The following is a 14,901-nucleotide window of genomic DNA, read 5'->3' on the forward strand; positions in this document are numbered from 1 at the left end:
GTGTATAAATGCATTATCATACAGTCTTTACCTAATTATATGCTCTTTTTCTACACAGTACAAACTGAAAAAAAATATGGCAAAACTCTATTAAACAGAATGCATGGAACATGTAGGTAGCATAAGATGGAGTGAAAGAAGGCCTGCAACCCTCAGAAGCCTCTTCTTCATCCTCCCAGACCTGATGTGTTAGGCGTTATCACAGGAGTAGGTTATCATTGCCCACAGAGACAGGGTAGTGAACACAAAGCCCTCTTTTTATCTAGTTTGTGTGTTTCACAGGTTTACTGACAGCAGTAAATGGCATAAAGCTCCTTGCAGAAAAGAACTGTTTTCTAACCCCCAAATCTTATACATGTTAATATAAAAGAGCAGAAAATTGCTGGATGGTAACACACTGTGGCAGGGACCTCTGTGGCCCAGTATCCTGTGCTGCAAGAATAACCTCAGTAGGCATTAAGTAGTCATTAAACAATAGGACAGAAGAAAGAATAAAATGCTGAAGCTCAGGTATACTGGATCCTACTTGGCTTATACAGGAAATAACAAAGAATGTTTAAGTGTGAGAAAAATATTTGGCAAATCTCATTCTGAGCAATGATCAACTACATTTGCTGAAATTTTAATAAATAAGAATGTTTGGTGTAAGGGAGACAAGAATTATTCAAGTTATAACCCCAGTGGTTAAACTTTACAAGATTATAAGCTACTGAAGAGCTGCTGCTAAAATGTAGACGATCAAGAAACTCAGACTACAGCCAGTAGAGAAGTAAACTATCACCCCTCTAGATTAAAGATCATTACTCACAGGAAAACAGAAGGGTCTCCTTTCTTTTTTTCTGGTGCTAGAAGAGATGCCTAATAATTTGTCTGCATTTCAGGTTTAGAGGTGAGTTAAAGGTAGACTCCATACACTTCCTGTCATTGGATAGATAATAGGCTTCCTGTAAGTCCTCAGCAGCACGAACAGTGGACCAAGCACTCATGGAATTCTCCAGATATTACACTTTCAGACCCCCCTTGAATTTTATGTCAATGGGACATTTTTGTAAATTTTATCCACATTCTTTAGAAGGATGTTTTACCTTGGCTTAATGCCCTGAATGTACAAATATCTACCGCATACTTTGGAATTTTTCCTTAACAATAATTTGGAAACTTAATATTGAAAGATACATACTATTTTTCTGGAGAATTTGAATGCTGATATGATCTAAAAAGATGCTGAATAGCAGCTGCATGGTTATTTGCAAACACACGCTTAAAGCAAACTGTTCATTCAAACTGGTTGTGTCTTCACGTTGGAATTATTTTACGCCCCTTTAACAAGTGGACTTTATCAGTACACAATTCTACTGGTAGTCAGTATTTTACAAATTTGACATAGTTATAGTTGTAGACCTGTCATTTTTCGTATTTCTACCTAGATCAAAATTTATCGATGTATTGTAGTTGTCTAATACACTTTTTTCTGGAAAGCACTGTTTTACCAGTAAAATCTCATGCCAGCATAGATGTTTATAAGAAATACTTTTTAAAAGAAGTAATTATTTCTTACATCCTACAATAATTAATAGATCCCATGCTAGAAATTTTTCTCTATATGTTGCAAATCCACTCAACTTCATACGCCTTGCCTAGAAAACCATGGGTTCTTTGGTTTTATACTTTATACTGCACATTTCCCATCCTCAAGATGCTCTGGAAAAGACGATATAAAATGAGCATAATAAAACAATGCTCTTTTTTGGAGCATCTTTTTTTAAAGCAGAGTGTCCATTCTGCTCTAGTTTAGTGGAACTAAGCTGCAGTAACCTCTGCAGAGAAGAACAGAGATAGTATTGTCAAAGAAGGCTAGGAACTGGTAAATTACATTTATTTCTCCTATCTGAAACTGTTGCTGCAGATTCTCCCTACAGATGTCTAGAAAGCAGGCATAAACATTAAAAGGTAAGTTAAGGAGTTCTATTTAAAACAAAAACGGAAGTGCTGCATTCTCAAACCAGACATTTACTCGTGTGAAAGTCTGCAAAGATTTGAGAAAAGTATGAATTAGTATTTCAATTTTCATTCATTTATTGGCAATCTGAATTTTCAATACCATTTGTAAAGGAGGCAATGGCTCTTCTGAGTAGATTTGGCTTGTATCAACTCTTGAAAAGCTGAGAAGACTACAAGTAATTCTTAGGAGATTTATAAATATTCACTAAAAATGCATTGTTCTCTGCTTTGCTCTAGCTGAGTTCAAGAACATATGCGGGAATATTCCTGGCTTCACTTTTGACATTCATACTGGAAAAGCTGTTGGTAAGTTTCACCAAACTTATTTTAACCAAAAATTGTTTTGCATAAGATTGTTGCAGCTGCATAATGGTACCAAAATGAACATTTCATACGATAAAATTCTAATTTCATTGTGGAGTTACAATGATGACATAAATTGTGAGCCCCATTTTTGTGTAAAATATTTCTGATTCATATTTTTTTATTTTTACGTTTTGTTATGATCTTCTGCTCACCCTCCATCCTAGTTCATGGTTTTGAGTTTTAATTGGTAAGATAAAAGGTTTTGGCCTCAAAAATATTGTGGGACTTACCTCACATTTGTAACACTTCTGCACCTTGTCTAATATTTAGCATTACTCTGTTTTGATCACTTCCTGAACTTCACATAGTTTATTTTCTCTCATAATGGGCATATGTTTAGATTTATATACTGTATACAATTTCTGTAGATTAAAAGGAACTTCTCAACTCAGTTTTAAGCACAGTGAAATTGAGAATCCAAGCAGTACATAAAGCCATGAAGTACTGTACTTTGACTAGCTCATCTCATTTTCAGACATTGATGAATGTAAGGAAATCCCAGGAATCTGTGCAAATGGTGTTTGCATCAATCAGATTGGCAGCTTCCGCTGTGAATGCCCCACTGGATTCAGCTACAATGACCTGCTCTTGGTCTGTGAAGGTGATTTGAAATGACGTTATTTTCTACTTAGGCCCCATAAGCATGCTTATCTTAAAGGGAAGGGGAACATTTAATTCACGTTTTTCAAAATCCAAGAGACAGACTGTGAGCTTTTTTGTAGGGCTCAAATCTATAAATCAGTTTGTGACGTGTTTGTCTTTAGTACATATGCACATGCGCGTAATAAAATTTGTAATAGTTTTGTGTCAGGCAATTCATTGACTCCTAAATAGGAAGTAAACAAGATGGTTTTATTTAATTTTATTTTAGGGAGGAAATTTAATTCTTGTTCTTAAAACTTCTCAAACAAATGTTTCCTTGATTTTTTTTCCATCTTGTGTCTGTTCTTCTACAGTATTACAGGTAGAGATATTCATAGAATATTGAATAGCTAACAGTGAAATTTTGTGTGTCCTAAAGTCAAGAGGAGTTCTGTCATTGGTATTCAAGGGTCTTGTGCTGACGTGCACCTTAAAAAGCTAACAAACTGTGCCACTTACTATTTCAGTTCAAAAGCGAAGAGGAACATTTTTTAATACAAAAACCAATTTCTTTAGGCAGACGTTTAAAATTGCAAAGCCACTTCAGTGTATAGTAAGTTGGATTCATAGAATCCTCCTTCATCCAAAAAGTGTGTTATGGATGAAATTGTATTGATTTTGCTTTTCATTTGCAATTACGGCACAGGAGGCTGAAGGTCAGAATATTCATGCTTTGTTGAGGACAAAAGATTCGCCTTGCACAAGACAGGCAATACAGTCTAAATTCTAGGCAGAAGTAACTATCTTGTGGCTTCTGATGTCTGAACCACGACTCTTCGTATTTCAGATATTGACGAGTGCGGCAATGGAGACAATCTCTGTCAGAGAAATGCAGACTGCATCAACAGTCCTGGTAGTTACCGCTGTGAATGTGCTGCTGGTTTTAAACTTTCACCCAATGGTGCCTGTGTTGGTAAGAAATCAGTTGACTTTTCTTGTGTGTTTGAATCTGTTTGTACCTAATCAATGGTATGTGCGTGATTCCCTCGAAGGGTAAGAGCATCATGTTACCTTGCGTATTCTGATGTTTTATGTAACAGTTTTTACTTTATAGCCCTTTTTCTCTGTAGAAGGGAAGAAAAGACAGGGTAAAATTTTTAAAGGACCTTCTTGATGTATCAGCCAAATCCTAACAGTAGTTTTGACCTTGAGGTGTATAGGCAAGAAGTTCCTATAAAATGAAGTATTGTTATGATTCGGGTTTAGTTATGGATAATTTTGAGTCTGGTTTTAATAATAATGACAGATTGTAAAAACATGTTTGTGTAAAATGAATGACAAATAGAAGTCAATAATGTGTACCATCTGTTTTATATTTTTGTTACAGATCGCAATGAATGTCTGGAAATTCCTAATGTTTGCAGTCATGGTTTATGTGTGGACATGCAAGGAAGTTACCAGTGTGTATGTCACAATGGTTTTAAGGCATCCCAAGACCAGACTATGTGCATGGGTATGGAAAGAAAATGCTTTTGTGTGTGGTTTGTTTGGTTTTGTTTTAAAAGGGGGAGGAGATGAGTCTAAATTTTTGAGGAGATTGTAGTGACATTAAAAGACTGATTCACACGCTTTTGGATTTTTGTGAATAAAGTATGTGAAGTTGTCCTTGGAGTGGATATATTAGTTTGAGGAAAAAAATCATAGTATTCTCAGAGATAGCTCCATGTTACTGAAGAGTATATTAACCCCATTTTCACAAAAATACATAGCGGCTTATTTGACAGAGAAGTTTATAGGACATATCACAGAGTGATAGAGTTTGGAGATAAAAAAAGACAGATTTTTCAATTATTTAGAAATTTATTGAGTTCATGTTCAATTTAAAAAACAGAATCCCACGTTTAATGTAACTTAAATCTATACTCATTTTGTATTAAAATGAGAACATGATAGAGATGATGTAAGAAATAAGAAGATTGCAAAGTAAGAGTGTTTTTTCTTGTTCTTTTAGTGTTTCGTAATCAGTTCTACAGGGTTGTAAAAAGAAAAGGTGATGCATATGTGAATTTGGTTCTCTATGAGAAAAATAGCCAAAAAATTATTTTGATTTTTGAAATAATGATCATCTTAATGTCAGTTGTAAGCTGTAGAGAAGTTCAGTGTCTTCTATAACATAGGTGTGTTCCAATTTCAACTTTAAACAGACATTTAAAACCTATTCATATTGTATGACATACATACATACGCCTTGAGTCTTCTCATATTTGGACCAAATCACATTTGTCAAACCATCTAAGGAGGATATTTGGGAAAGCGACTTGGGTTAACAATGCACAATTTTGAGAGCCTGGTTACTCAAAACAGTAACTTAAATAATTCTAAAACTAGTTCTAAAAATTTCATAGTATGAAATACAAATCTAGACAATGACAGGTTATGGAAATGATCCATATGACAAAATGTTTACCTTCTGTAAATAAATAAAATGTTTCAGATCCCCATGAAACTCCAGAAATTACTGAAACACACAGCAGGAAACATTGAATTTTAGTGCCTTCTAAAAATGAATGTTTGCAAGAGTTTTTAAGCAGTCTTTATAATTCTGGATGTAGTATTGACATAATGTATTTACATATGTAAATTGATTGGTGAACAATGACACAAAACTCCTTTTGGAGTGTTTTCAACAGGTTTTCATGGGCTTAAGAGTAAAATATTTACACAAAATTTGAGATAGTTCCAGGGCTGTGATGCTCAATCTTTTGTACTAAGTTCTGACCACTAGTGTACATTAAGAAGTTAAGAAATGTTAGTATGGAAAATAAAAAGAATGCTTTGAGATACTGCACATGCATTTACTTTTATCTTTACATGTAACAGCATCTTTTATTTTAAAATACATACAAAAAATGCATCATGTAACATTTTCTTATGTGTACCCAGAAGCTGTAAAAATCAGTAGTATAAATAGAAAATGTGACAGATGAAAGGAGAGGCTGAGGTTTAGAATATTGTCACTGTGCACAGATAATACATTAACACATAACTGGGAAAATCAGTTCCCGCATACAGTTTTGTTTCTCTTTGCAGATGTTGATGAATGTGAACGCCATCCATGTGGAAATGGAACTTGTAAAAACACGGTTGGATCATATAACTGCCTGTGTTATCCAGGATTTGAATTAACTCATAATAACGATTGTATGGGTAGGTGATGTAATCCAAACTTCATTTTCATTGCTGCTGGCTTGGTATGCCAAGGAGGATGGTGTATAGTTAAAACTCAAACAGAAGACAGGTCAGGGTGCTAAGAAAGTTAATTGGGTACAGTAACTGATACTGTTACCAGCCCTAGAGGTTAATCATTACTATCATTTTTTAAACTAATTAAAAATATTTTTTACTGGCCAGCTTGAGATAATGTAAACCCTAAATCTCTGGACCACTGAGGCAACCTTAGAGTTCGCTGGCATTTTAATGCAGCACTCACCTCCATTAGATTTCCTGAGTAATTACAGCACACGTCCTTGAGTACTGGCACAGTCCATAGTCGCAATAAGCATATATTCTATCACACCACCAGTGTTGCCTCATGAATTTAAAATAATTTCTTTACTTCACCATATTACTTGCACACAGTGTGAAAGAGGAAGCGGACCAGCAGTAAGAAAGGCAGTACAACTAATCTACCAAATCTGCTCTTCTAAGGTGAACTCTGCTTATGTAGAGTTTATGCAGGCATTGCTATTTCCCCTTCCCTAAATCACAGGACACCAGAATATCTGATGGTTTTGGACAATTTAAATTCCTGGATACTTGTGATAAAGCAAGTAAAATCTTCCTGGGCTGAAGAACAGGCTCGTAAGTCTCTGGAGATCCTCTCCCTTGTGCAGAGCGTAAGCCAAAAGAGAGGAAGGCTTTACATTCCTTCCTGCTACAGAAGGAAGACAGAACAAAGTCTACTGGTTCAGGAGAGAACTAAAACATCTTAAATAAGTATTGTAAACCCTCTCCTTGTCCAGGAAAGAGAAAATTAAGAACTTGTTCAAGTAAGAAGAGTCTGCTGCCAAAGAATGGCACTATTTACCAAGGAGGTTCATTCCCTCAGCAGTATAGCTGACAATCTACTGCCAGGAGCATCCAGCGCCTCTGCTCCAGGCTGTGCCTTCAAGGAGGCCAAGGACCTCAAACTGACTCAGAGATTTGGCCTTTTGTTATCACTCCTCTTGACAGCTTGGAGAGCCTCAGGGCTTTCTTCCAAACTATCCTAGTCATTCAAAGGCAATTTAGTCCATCCCAATATAATACTTTGGAGGTATTTCTGCTTGTAGAACTGTAACACAGAAGAAATGCGCTATGGAGTGAACTAGTAACACAGGCACAGCTGTACTGGCTGAAGCAGAAGGTACATCTTTATCAGGAGCTGGTACTTAATGCTTCTGAAGAAGACTGAAACCTCTTCAGTAAAACTGATGTTAGTCTTCATCATTCAAATTCAAGTATTATAAAACAGCAAAGTGTGAGTTTTCTTACACCATGATGCTTATCCGATCTCCTTTTCATTTATTCTGACACTTTCTCATCTGTATTTTTCCTTATGCAGTGCTCCTTTAAGTCTGCATTATATAAGTAACTCTGCAAACCAATAAGCATTTTCAGACCTCATTTTCAGAACTGTTATGGAGGAGAAAATCATCCTGCGCTAAGCAAATTACATATTCCAAAATTTGAAAATGACAAGGCAGGTTTTAGGAGGAGGAAACTCGAGTGCATATAAATCCAGATAAAATCCAGAGCACTCCATGTAACATCTTCTTTTCTGTGTCTGGAGTTAGTATCATACAGTCACTTGGCAGTAATTGAATGTCTCCAGATGCAGTAGCTGAGGTAATGCTGCAAGTTTGAAAATTGTAATACCTTATAAAAAAGAGTGTTGTTTAAATAGAACATATACCTTAATGCACTTGAGTGAGAGTTACTTTCCACTAGCTGTCAGCTGTTCCCTTGTTGCTACAAGATTTGCCTTTTCCACAGCAATATATATTGCAACTTCAGTGTGTTTATAACATACTGTATATACTATGCGGGGACTCAACTCTCGCTTCAGGGGTTTTATTTTGGTTTTTTTACAGATATCGATGAGTGCAGTTCCTTCTTTGGTCAGGTGTGCAGAAATGGACGGTGTTTCAATGAAATTGGTTCCTTCAAATGTTTATGTAATGAAGGATACGAACTTACTCTAGATGGCAAGAATTGCATTGGTATGTATAATACCACATGGAGAGGTTAAAGTACTGATGAGCTGAAGTAATCAAACTATTAGCTCCCATCTAGAGGGAAGCACCACAATCTGAGTATCTAGGTATAAAAAAGAAAGATAATGACTTTAATGAAAACACAGTAGAAATAACTGGGTTTTGGAATAGTTGTTGATCTTCAAGCATTTAATGCCTTAGAAAGAGGAAATTAGAAAAGAACCCTACAGTCTTTTTCATGAATAAGCCTGTTTTGTTACCATAAGAATTACATGATTCTAAACCTTTCTTGATTCCATCTACTCTCCAAAGATACTAACGAGTGTGTGGCACTACCTGGTTCATGTTCTCCTGGTACCTGTCAAAATTTGGAAGGATCATTCAGATGCATCTGTCCACCAGGATATGAAGTAAAAAGTGAAAGTTGTATTGGTAAGGCAAGTTGTAATTGTTGCTTTTGAACAATTTAAAAATTAGAGTATCTGGTTCTAATTTGGTGGAAAGTAGTTGTACACCCTAATGTTTGTGAATGTTGCCCAACTTAAAATCATGGTGACAGGGAATAAGTAAGTAGGAAAAGTCTTCAGGAAGATGTTTTAAAAATGGAAGGCAAGATATTTTGTACTGTATTGTACTATATTTTGTACATTAACTTCTTCATTAATGCAAACAAAAATACTTAATTTTAAAAAAAATGGTGTTTTATCTTTCATTCACTTTTTTTTTAAATATCATTCATAAAACAAACCAACCTGTGTACTGGATTTATATAATGTTTACAGAAAGGTAATTATTGGCAATCAATGCATGAACTAAGCTTCCGGTTTCAGAGGGCTATGAAGTTTAAAAATGTCAATAAAGTTGTGGAGCTCATGGGAACAATTGCTTAAATTGGTTTCTTATAACAACTGTTTTCTGATTTCATGTTTTGTATAATGTCTCTCAAGTGCTGAGATTCACAGGAGGAGGAAGACGGTACAGCAGACCTTTCATCAGTTTGCATGTTCTTGTTAGTTCATATAAGTCTTGTTTAAAGCCTTGAATATCGTTCAGGAGTTGAATGTCATACAATGACTTAAGATTTGGTATGGCAGAGAATAAGAAATAAATCCAGGTTCCAACTCCCTTTTCCAGCAGAGCAAAGCACAGGACTGCTGTGAATTTATTGGGCATTTAAATGAACTATGTGGGGCACCTGGCGAGGAAGGTGCACACAACCAGTTTTAGGTAGCTAACCTAGAAGCCTTAGGTTTCTGCATGGTCAGAGGATAGAGTAAGCACCTGTCTCTCCACTGTGACTATATTAAGAAACCTGGTTTTCAGCTTAAATGACTAAAGTTAGCTGGTGTGACACCCCAGACACACATTCATCCAAATAACTCCCAATAATAAATGAGCAGCTTGTCCTTGTATGGACTGAAGAAAACACTGGCAAGAACATAAAGAGTTGGCCTGTAGCCACCTAATCTGTATGGGTGCAGGAACTGGATCACAGGAACCTTTTTGAATTTTTGTCTTGAACAATAGGATGTATTTTCTAAGCCCCAGAGTTCTCTCGTCCTTTTGCATCATGCCACCATATTCAGTTTGCCTGCCAACTTGATGGTTTCTTTTGGCAGCTGCTATTTCCATATTAGCAATTACGTTTGAGATTAATTCAGATCACCTACAGTTGGAAAATCATTAGTTTAAAATGAAATCTTTTGGTTTTCCAGGAATATCACTGTTTATGGCCACTTTAGTATCCTGACAGAATCTCTTGATGTTTTTGACAGCATCAGTGACTGCCAGATTTTTGCCTGAACTGAGTAAAAGGGACTTAATTGCATTCTTTTTCTTCATTCTGCCATGCGGCCAGAAAATTTGCAGCTAAAGTTCCTAGAAAATGCCTAGATAATGACACGTGATTGTACTAATACTTCGATAAATATTATGACAGCTCTTGCAACATACGTTCCCCATTACTTTCTGTTGATCTTATATGCAAACAGCTTTGTAAGAATTCATTGCTTCTGTCTGTAATGTGAAGGTTGGCAATGGCTAGATTACTTTTTGAGCTCAGGGTGATTATATGCAGGAGAAACCAAACCAGATGAGAGCCACAGAAAAATTCTTAGTTTTCACCTACCCATTTAATAGATTTCCTTTCATTTTATGGGAATGAAGGGGAGAGGACTTGTTTACTTCCACAGTCTGGCTGGTCACCTGTTTATCATGGCCACAAAAAGAGTTTCTTCCACTAGTCCCAAGCCATTCATTACAGTAATAATCAGTACTTCAAAAGAGCTGTTTTTCCATCCCATTAATGCAGCTGAATTGCTGAGCTTTGTATATTAGCAACTGCCACGCTAACTGGGAAATTAATTACCTTTTTTTCACTGAAATAAACTGGCTTAAAAAGCTTCACATAGTAAGAGCCTGTCCATGGGAAGCTACTGCAGAGTTTGGTCGTATGCCAGGTTATGCTGCAGTGGTTTGTTCATGTGCTATACCTAATAGTAACTTCTGAAAATGGGACTCAAGGTAATATTTTTCAGAAGTAACGTCACAGAATCTATTCCTGCCTGACTGCTTCCATCACTCCACTTACATTTTCCTGGTGATAAAGACTGTATTTCCATTGTTTCCTTATCTGCTAAATACAGGTCAGTTTTCTAAGATTCATTATAGTAGAGAGTCCAACAAATATCAGGAAAAATGGCACTACAAATTTGTGACTCAACATCCATGAAGGTTACTTTCATGGAGAATACCTATTCCTGCCTACACTTTGATTAAGATCAATATGGATATCATTGTAGAATGCTTATACAGAGCCAGGTCTCCATGATGGTTCTTTTAATACCCTTTACTGAAAGACTCAGGAGGGGTTGTACTGCAGGTAGCTTTGAAGATTATTAAAATACACTTCAGAATTTATTAAATTATAATTACCTTTACAAATTACTTTGGCAAGGAGGCTTATATCTTCTGTCAGTATTTGCAGAATAGAATAAATTAAAATATAGTTTAAAATAATAGATATAAAAAATTGAATTTTAATACCCTTTACTGAAAGACTCAGGAGGGGTTGTACTGCAGGTAGCTTTGAAGATTATTAAAATACACTTCAGAATTTATTAAATTATAATTACCTTTACAAATTACTTTGGCAAGGAGGCTTATATCTTCTGTCAGTATTTGCAGAATAGAATAAATTAAAATATAGTTTAAAATAATAGATATAAAAAATTGAAGGTCTATTAATTTATTACTTTTCTTACTCTGTCTGTTGTCTATATAGATGCAGGATATGCAGCCTGATACTGTTTGAGCTGCACAATTTTATCGGCACTTGGTGTTTATATTAAATACTATTTTTATTTGGTTTAAGTTTTTAATAATTATAAAAAGATCTCTATTTAAAAAAAATATAAATCTCATTTAAATAGTCATAGGAATATATTCTAAATTATGCAATTGAACAGGAAAAAAAATTAAATAACATATCAAGAGTGGCTGTAGAAGACCGGTAAATATAAATGTGAATGTACAGATATATAGGCCGTCCTCTACTAATAGCTAGCTATAGTTTCAGGTCAAGAATCAGTCAATTGGCATGAAAAAAGCCCACCTTTAATTACAGAGAACCCCCAATGTACAGATTTTTAAATATTCATCTTTGGATGTTTTATGTTTACAGAAAAATGTATTTCTTATGAGAAATGTATCTTCTCCTCTGTTTCAGTCTGAAAGCATTTATTAATGTTTACATTATAAATATGACAAAGAACAGAGAATGGTATTTGGAGAGGAAAGTGTATGCCAGTGAAACACTCTTAATTTGAAAGAGTTAGTGGAACCTTCAGGCTGCTTTATCTCTTGGGTGCTTTATTGGAGGAGCACCTCCTGCTGAAGTTAAATAACTAAATAAACAGTCTTTCTTAACCAGGGAATTCACAGCCAATGGAGTTACGGTGAACCTTTTCTCCTTTAATTTACAGATATTAATGAGTGTAACGAAGATCCAAACATCTGTCTCTTTGGCTCTTGTACGAACACTCCAGGAGGTTTCCAGTGCATCTGTCCTACAGGTTTTGTGCTGTCTGATAATGGACGGAGATGTTTTGGTAAGTTAATGATTAAGGAATGTAATAACTTATTCGAACAGGTAACAGATACTCTGAGTAAAAAGGGACCTCTGCAGGTCCCATCCAAACTATGCCCTTATGAGGGTTGGAAAGTGCTTTCAAAATAGTATGAAAAATACAGGCCTAACATTATTCCTTTCGGGGCTAGACAGTCATCATCTAACCAGGTAGGAGGTGCTAGCTCCTCGTAACTGTGTTTTCTTTTTTTAGATACTCGACAGAGCTTCTGTTTCACTAACTTTGAGAATGGGAAATGCTCAGTGCCAAAGGCTTTCAACACCACAAAGGCAAAGTGTTGCTGCAGTAAAATGCCAGGAGAAGGATGGGGTGATCCTTGTGAGCTCTGTCCAAAGGAAGAAGAAGGTACACATCAAGATTTAAAATAAAGCTTTTTTAGGTGGGAGAAAAGGAAGAGCGCATTTGTGTTGTACCTTTTTGATCATTAGAAGGAGAGATCTTTCTGGCATTCTCTCTTAATGGCCTTTTCTAGTGCCATTTTCAGGTCAACAAAAGGAACAAAATTAAATAGAAGAAACCACAGAAAAAGAGAAATACTGAGTTGTTGGTTTTGCTCTGTAGAGAAATGAACTAGTAGCTTCCATCTGTAGATCTAACCTGCTTTAGGCAAAAGAGAAGAGCAAAATGGGACAGTGCCAAGAATCCATGAAGTAGTTGACAGTTTTCAGTTCTTGGTTTTCTCCAGGTACAGAAAGGGGAAGGCACCAAGCACACGCACACAGAAGCTCAACAAGTTCTAGTGCTGCTTCCCCGACCTAGAGACAGTGTTACTTTTGCATCTGGCAAGACAGCGTAATGACCATGATTTAAACAGTTGACAGTTTTGAAAAATGTGATATAGAAGATTTTTGGATGGCTTTAACCATCTGTCATGGTTCTCTCTCTCACTCACTCTTTTTTTTAAAAAAACATACCTCTACAGTTGCTTTTCAGGACCTGTGTCCATACGGTCATGGAACTATTCCTGGAATTGATGATACACGTGAAGGTAGGTATTCTTTTTCCTGATAATTAAAAAAAAAAAATATTTACACTTAAAACTAGTCTTGGATATTATAGTATGTGATGGCTTACTCCCCACAGCCCCAGGTGACAAAAGGCTGACCTTTAAAAAATGTGGACCGTTATGAAGTGATAGAAGATTACCTTTGAAATTGCATGGCTAGAGGCAAACAGAACAGGGCGCTTAGTTTTTTTAAAATGCTTTTTTAAGACTTGATAAAGAAATGCATCAGCTAAGTCATTGCTAATATCTTCCTGCTTTTTAGATGTCAATGAATGCCTTGAAAGCCCAGGAATTTGCTCAAATGGTCACTGCATCAATACTGATGGATCGTTCCGCTGTGAGTGCCCCATGGGATACAACTTAGATTACACTGGAGTACATTGCATCGGTGTGTCCATATTTCATAAATTATAAGAATTGTAACACTTGAATTTAAAACACAATTTGAAATGTGTGCCAGTTCTCTTCAGATTGCATTTATTCATTATATGCAGATACTGATGAATGTTCAATTGGCAACCCATGTGGAAACGGTACGTGCACTAACGTGATTGGCAGTTTTGAGTGCAGCTGTCATGAAGGATTTGAGCCAGGCCCAATGATGAATTGTGAAGGTAACTTGTCCTCTTTATTTTTTTTTCCTTTAGTTTTTGTCCAGTCCTCAGCATTCAAATTACTTTATTAACCAGGCCTTTGGTGCTATAATAACTGGGAGGAAAAAAAGTTTCTCTGCTTGAAATATGTGATTGAAAAAGAAGTCCTGAATTGATTTAAGCAGTATTTTTAGTTTATCACAGGATTTCCCAAACTGCATGTTGTGGTATGTTACACTATTCAGCCGTTTGTTGGAAAGGGGGAGCGGGTGGGAAAAAGTAACTGTTGAGCCCCCAAAATGTCTTCATAAATGGTATAGCTAACCATGGCAAAAATGCCTGAAATTGCAGAGCATTTTTCATAACTGGGGCAGAGCAGTTACGAGCTGACCCACTCATCATAGTTATAGTAACAAGTGAGTTATACTGAACATAATAAACTGAAGTCAGAACGCTGCTCCATCTAGTCCGTTATTTCATCCCTCACAGTTGAAACGCTAATTCAGCATACAAGCATGACCAACAACTTTCTGGAGTTCACTCCTCTAATACAAGAGCTGAGGATATAGGGAAAATATGATGTAAACTGGAGATACATCCCTGCAGAGTGGGTTTAGTAACCACTTATGGATCTATTGTCCAAGAATCTGTCCAGTACAGTCTCGAATCTGCTGATACCATCTGCCTCCACAGCCTGTTGTGGCAGCAAGATCCAGAATGTCACTGCTCTCACTACTTAGAGAAGTAGGTGCTGCTTACTGGGGGCTGTGCTGCTCACCAGGCACTTGCATCAGGGATGTCACCGAGAGGCTTCCAAGCCTCGTACAGTCCACTGACTATTATCCGCTGCTGCTGTTTCACGTTGGCACCAGTGACACAGCCGGGAGCAGCCTGAGGACTATCAAGAAGGACTACAGAGCCCTGGGAGCGGCAGTAAGGGACTCAGGAGC

The 14,901-nt window shown here is 36.4% G+C and overlaps 1 protein-coding gene across 1 annotated transcript in view; it reads left to right on the forward strand.

Annotated features, from left to right (window-relative positions):
- The window catches only part of FBN2 (fibrillin 2), a 205,879-nt gene that overhangs the window by 172,463 nt on the left and 18,515 nt on the right, over positions 1 to 14,901 (forward strand). Inside the window, exons 45-56 of the mRNA XM_019471859.1 lie at positions 2,239 to 2,307; positions 2,843 to 2,968; positions 3,797 to 3,922; positions 4,337 to 4,462; positions 6,040 to 6,156; positions 8,082 to 8,210; positions 8,517 to 8,636; positions 12,188 to 12,313; positions 12,545 to 12,697; positions 13,275 to 13,340; positions 13,621 to 13,746; positions 13,853 to 13,972. Coding sequence (XP_019327404.1) covers positions 2,239 to 2,307; positions 2,843 to 2,968; positions 3,797 to 3,922; positions 4,337 to 4,462; positions 6,040 to 6,156; positions 8,082 to 8,210; positions 8,517 to 8,636; positions 12,188 to 12,313; positions 12,545 to 12,697; positions 13,275 to 13,340; positions 13,621 to 13,746; positions 13,853 to 13,972 — 1,404 coding nt within the window. The remainder of the gene's footprint in view (positions 1 to 2,238; positions 2,308 to 2,842; positions 2,969 to 3,796; positions 3,923 to 4,336; positions 4,463 to 6,039; positions 6,157 to 8,081; positions 8,211 to 8,516; positions 8,637 to 12,187; positions 12,314 to 12,544; positions 12,698 to 13,274; positions 13,341 to 13,620; positions 13,747 to 13,852; positions 13,973 to 14,901) is intronic.

This window comes from Aptenodytes forsteri, unplaced genomic scaffold, assembly GCF_000699145.1.
Source record: "Aptenodytes forsteri isolate BGI_AS27 unplaced genomic scaffold, ASM69914v1 Scaffold402, whole genome shotgun sequence".
Classification (NCBI taxonomy): Eukaryota; Metazoa; Chordata; class Aves; order Sphenisciformes; family Spheniscidae; genus Aptenodytes; species Aptenodytes forsteri.